Source organism: Phaseolus vulgaris, chromosome 8, assembly GCF_000499845.2.
Source record: "Phaseolus vulgaris cultivar G19833 chromosome 8, P. vulgaris v2.0, whole genome shotgun sequence".
Lineage (NCBI taxonomy): Eukaryota > Viridiplantae > Streptophyta > Magnoliopsida > Fabales > Fabaceae > Phaseolus > Phaseolus vulgaris.
In genome coordinates, this window is record NC_023752.2 from 36,880,903 (window position 1) to 36,886,902 (window position 6,000).

At 46.5% G+C, this 6,000-nt stretch overlaps 1 protein-coding gene across 1 annotated transcript; it reads left to right on the plus strand.

The window, feature by feature from the left end:
- The first annotated feature begins 926 nt into the window (after nucleotides 1-926).
- Nucleotides 927-4,148, plus strand: LOC137825040 (uncharacterized). Its single transcript, XM_068630714.1, has 2 exons — nucleotides 927-1,029; nucleotides 3,259-4,148. The coding sequence occupies exons 1-2, from the start codon at nucleotides 927-929 to the stop codon at nucleotides 4,146-4,148; spliced, it is 993 nt and encodes a 330-aa protein (XP_068486815.1).
- Nucleotides 4,149-6,000: the final 1,852 nt, after the last annotated feature.

Below are 6,000 nucleotides of genomic sequence, written 5' to 3' on the forward strand. Positions count from 1 at the left end.
CTTGTACAAGAGTTGATTCTTTATACCCCTCTTGAAATGTATAACCCAACCACATATCGGGCGGGTAATGTCGAAATTGCACTAGGGCATTTGTAGAAGTCACGTTAGGGGACACGCTATAGCTCTTAAAGTGCTTAAAGCAAGATATTGTTGGCCCACATTAAGAGAAAATTGTTTAACCTTTGCGGGAATATGTGACAAATGCCAAAGGTATGCCGATTGGCATCAAGCTCAACTAGAATCCCATTTCCACTCTTTGGCCTTTTCATACCTAAGAGTGAATATCCTAAGAACATTCATGATCGACGTGCGAAAACTTAAATTCCTTTTAGTATCTGTTGAATACTTCACAAAATGGATTGAATCAAAACCTGTAGTTATTGTATCTAGCCAAAATATCAAAGGGTTCTTATGGAAAAAACATTATTTGCAGATTCAGAGTCTCAAAAATCTTGATATCAGAAATCGATACTAAGTTCACCAATAAAAAGTACGGGGAATATGAGTTGACCTCCTAATTAGATAGGTATTTACGTGAGAACTCAGATCACCAGTAAAGAAGTAAGGAGAATATGCGTTGAACTCAAAGTTGAGTAGGTATTTGCGTCGATAGAACATCCGCAAACCAATGAGCAAGCAGAAGTTGTCAAAAAGGTAATATTAAAGGCCTTAAAAGATGTACCGTCCCGTCCCCGGGCGTTGACCAAAGGTCAAAGTCAAAGTCAACACATGGTGGGACAGCTCGATGGCCCCAAAGAAGGGAAAGGAAGTCAACAGTTTGACCGCTTGGGGCATCGCGAGGTTAAGGCGTCGCCTCGCAAAGGCGTCGCCCAAGGAAGGCGTCGCCAGGTAAAGGCATCGCCTAAAAAAGGCGTAGCCAAGTTAAGACATCACAAGGAGGGCTCGGGCCTCCTTAACAGCTCAGAATGGCAACAATGAGAAAGAAAAAGGTGGTTTCAAGGCCACAGTTGATGGCATTTCATGTGTTCTTCTTGAATCAAAGTAGTAAAAGTGATGCGGAAGCAATGGGTGAGTGAAACAAAGCCCTCCTAGGAGTTGTGTTGGCTTTGAAGGTGCATGAGGAGTGTGATGTTTGAGTGGTTCGGCCAGCTCAAGGGAGAAAGGTGAAAGGATTGAAGTTTATAGCCTAGATTTCTAGGAGAAGTAAAGCTAGTGCACAAAAAATGGCAGCATAACAATACTCAATTAAACTTGAAAATACAAGGTGTAGGCTCCTCCTTTTATAGGCTAAGGAGGACCATAATGCAACCCTAATGCTAGCCAAATGAAATGTAAATGTGAAGCACATGGGTGCACATGGCACATGGGTGCACAAATGAGCACATGGGGAGGGGTGTGTCTAGTTTTTATGCTCACCCCCTCCATGGGCTTTCTAGACCGGCCTTGGTAAATTTAGAGGTTTTTTTAGAAACTCTAAGTTTACCTAGGTTGGTGTTTTAGGTCCCAAAATTAATTCTAAGAAAATTACAAATAAAGTTCCTATGCTAATTTTGACAAGAAATTAAAGTCTACTCTACACTAGAGTTTATGGCATTTGAACATGTAAAAGAACGTCTTCTTGGATCCTCTTGGCCATAACTCTATGGTTGGCCCAAATCTACCCTTTGGTGGGCTTGCATGTGGGCTTGTGCTTGGGCCTCTTCCATCAACAGTCCTAGTACCAGTAGGGAGTAACCTAACTCGTGAAGTACCCACGCCACCACTGGGAAACCCTGGGACAGATACGACCCATGAGGGGGCCACGCCCAGGGGAGAACCACGTGCACGGTACGAGAGAAAGGTAGATACACTCCCAAGGTGAGTGACTAGAAGTTGGGGCGCATGAGTTGGCACCCAGAAAGTCACCCCCTTGCGCCAAATGCACTTCGAGAAAGGAGGGTTTGCACGATGGATTACCTAAGTTGGGTTACGACGTTGTAGGGCCCTCCACGAAGAGTCGCGATCAAGTCAGAAGAACACGTGGCAATAAGCACTGGAAACATCAAGGCTTTCCTAAAAGTTCGCTAAGGTACGCGTTAATTCAGTTAAGATTCGAACGTTCCAAGGAATATTTTTATACGCTTTCAATGCGCTTTAACGCGTTTTAAACGTGAGAGGTGTATAAAAAGGGACCTTTGGGCGTTTGAAAGGGGATCCGAGTCTTTTGACCTAATTCTCGTAGCTTTACACAGAGCACAAACCCTAGTTGTTTTCGCTGCGCACCCACTGTGTGCACAAGACGATTAGGGCAACACAGTTTCAGTCATTCAGTTATCTTTCGACCACCTTCAGAGCACTCTTTACGGTGTTCCGATACGGAGGTGCGTCACCTTTGATGTTTCTCGCTAGCTGACTTGATCATCGGAGTGCAAACGGCCGCGAGGGCGCCCCTTTGTTCACTTCTTTTCAGGTATTCACAGACGGAGCAGAACGAAGGTGCCCTACCTCGTGAGGACAAGCCTCGCATAAAGACAACCCAGGTCAACCGGCGGGAACATTTGGTGCCCACCGTGGGGCTGATATAAAACATCAGTCCCACTACCCAAGTTTTTTAGTTCCAGTTCTCAAAACCCAGATAATTTAAGAAGGCTTCCAGAAAGCCACGAACATGAGACCTGCACGCGCTAGGAGCGAAGAGATGACCATGCAACAACTCATGGGCATGATGCAAGGGCTGCAGGAAGCAATGGCAGCATCGAAAGCGGAGCAAGAGCGCATGAAGGCGGATCTCACAGCATCTTAGGCGAGAAACGATGAGCTCCACCGCGCCAACGATGGGTTACGCCGTGGATGGCGCGACGTAGATGAACCTGAGACTGCCACCCCACCCAGAGAATTCTCAACACCATTCTCACAGGCAATCCAAGAGACAACAATCCCCAACACATTCACGGGGCCCAAAGTAACCTTCACAGGGATGGAGGAGCCGCCACAAAAGTAACCTTCAGTGTCCTAGATCTTTCAGCAAGTCACTCAATCGCAGCCGCCACAAAACTTTTGCTGAGATAAGGCGTCGGGCGGTAGAACACATTGCCTCTGAGGGCGAGGCATACGAGAAGTGCACGACTACTGCGCCCACACGCCCGAGAGCGCAGATGCGCGCACAACCTGCTAGAGTCCACGAAGCCACTACAGAATGAAAGAATCAAGATAGAAGACGCACCTACGAGACAAGGAGAACCCAACCTAGGGGTCGATCAGAAGGAAGGAGAGAGGGCAATAGACCTCTAAGGCACAACTTTGTGGTGGAACTTAAAGACCTCATCGGTGAGCCCAACATAGCTGACAGGTTGAGGCCGCCGGTGAAGTCTGACAAGGTACTGGGACCTCACAAAGAATCATGGTGCAAATTTCACGAAGCGTTCGGACACCATATTAACAACTGCTTGGCGCTAGGCTATCAGTTGGATGAGCTTGTGAAGAATGGTTTCTTTAAAGATTATCTCGTTGGGTCCACTGCAACCACAGCCACGGCGACACCAGAGGAAGGTCAAGCACATGAAATCCCAACTCACGGAGAAGTGCACACCATCTCTGGCGGCTTTTTCGGAGGAGGACCCACTACCTCTCAACGTAAGAAGTATGTGAGGTCAGTAAGTTCGGTCGCAAAGGAATTTCCAGACGACCCGTGGGAGTCAGACCTCGTTTTCACAAGGGCTGACCTGCGGGATGTCGTCCCACACGATAATGACCCAGTGGTCATTTCAATAGTCACAGCGGGAAGGAAGGTACATAGAGTCCTCGTCGACCAAGGTTGTTCTGCAGACGTCATGTTTTGGTCGACCTTCAATAAGCTACAGTTGTCCCCCGACCTTTTGAGACCCTATACTGGATGCTTGTATGGGTTTGCAGATAACCCAGTAGAGGTACGTGGCTACTTGGAGCTGAGGACGGCGTTCACTGATGGAGCGACATCACGCACCAAGAGCATCCGGTGCTTGGTGGTTAACGCCAACTCAGCTTACAACATTTTGTTAGGCAGACCTGCCTTGAACAGATTAAGGGCGGTGTCCTCCACGCGCCACATGAAGATGAAGCTACCAGATCTTAGTGGCAAGGTGATTGTGATCAAGTCAGATCAAGAAGAGGCCCGTAAGTGCTATGAAAATAGCCTAAAGACAAAGAGAGGCGTGGTCATGGTGATTTAGCGACCACTCGTTTCAGATTCGCAAATGGAGTTAGAGCCGTTGGAGGAGGCGACGCCCGCGAAGTCCACGCCGGTCGAAGCCACCCTTGGGGCGACGCCTATAGAAGATGCACATACAGAAGGAAGAAACGGTGATGCCTCGCCGATGGAAGGAGTACACGGAAGGGCCTCACTCGCTGAAGAAGAGCTAGAGGAGGCGATGCCCGATGCATCCGTTGGGCGACGCCTATGGAAGAGGAATCCACGAATGAGTCTCTTGCAAAGAATGTGCAGAATGAGCGACCCCGACCAGAAGGTAACATAGTATAAAGACAGATAGGGGGTAAGGTGTTCAAGTTAGGACGCTTGCTGAGCCAAGGAGAACAAGAAGAGGTAGTCGCAATAATCTCGCGCCACCTAGATGCTTTCGCGTGGACTGCGGCGGACATGCCAGGTATCAACCCAGACTTTTTGTGCCACCATCTTACCATGGACGCCAAGGTTCGCCCTGTGAGACAAAGAAGGAGGCCCCATCCCACGTAGTTAGAATGCGACGAATTTAAAGTTTTATTTCAGTTGAAATTTTGTAAATGGGACACTCTTTTTCCCTCCCGGGGGTTTTTTAATGAGGTCACCCAAATAAAGAAAAAAGAAGTTTAAGATATTCCTGCCTTAGTTTTCCCTTTCATGTAAGATCAAAGAAACAAAAACAAGGCGTCGCCAAGATGAGGCATCGCCAGAAGTAGGTATCGCCAAATAAAGGAGCGAAGGTCAGACGCAGAGCAAAATAACAGGTATGTTCAGTACAAGTTGAAATCCGGATGCCTAGTCCTTGAGCAGGGGTTAAGGGAATCCTACGAGACACCCCCTCTTCAAGTATGAATAACTAGCCCCGGTGCCACATATCAGTACAAGTTGAAATCCGGGCGCCTAGTCCTTGAGTAGGGGTTAAAGGATTCCTACAGGACGCCCCCTCCTCAAGTATGAACAGCTAGCCTCGGTACTAGATGACCGTATCTGATATGATTCCAATAGCACAATATGAATGATTCTTGACATTCTTAGGAATCATCTAGAGTTGGATATGAGGTAGACACTTTTTCATAGAATTGGATCAAGGTTCTAAGTTCAAGAACTCACCAAGACTAGTACCAAAACCTAAACTCATATGGAAGTTCCATGTATTGTCAAATTGAACCGAACAAATTGAGTGGAAAGGCAAAGGCACCGAACAAAATGCATAAGAACGTAATTGCACCGAACAAAGAAGCTAGAAATGAAGAAGAAACAAAGATGAATCGGTAGAAATGAAAAGAACCGAAGCCAAACACAAGTAAACTAAAAATGCCGAACTGAAAAAGCAAAGAATTAAGCTAAGACATGAACATAACAAGAGAAGGAAGGAAGGAGAAGAGAAAGCTCATGAAGATGGAGGAATGGTTGGATGATCACGCCACTTAGAGGATGGAGACTCCAAGATGAGTGTGCAAAGCCGCCACTTGAGGTAACCAAAGAACTCTCAAGATAAGACTAAGTGAGGAAGGCACAAAGCTCTCCAATTCTCTCTCAAAATTTGAGTATAGTTTCTCTAATTCAAAATTTAAATCTGAAAAATACAAAGGCAACACCTTAATTTATAGCCTAGGAGGTGCTGAAATGTAAAACTAAAAAAAATGCTAATTCCCCCCAAATAAAATGAAAGTGGCGCCAATCCTAAGTCATGAGGGAAGTGTGACTTCCTCTCTCACTTTGGCACCTCCCTATTATTTCTACACCTCTCTACTAAACGCACACCCCCCTAAGACTCCTATACTAAAGACCTAAAGATGCTTTGACAAAAGAGGTTTCTTATGTTTCCCTCTAAGCACCTTCAA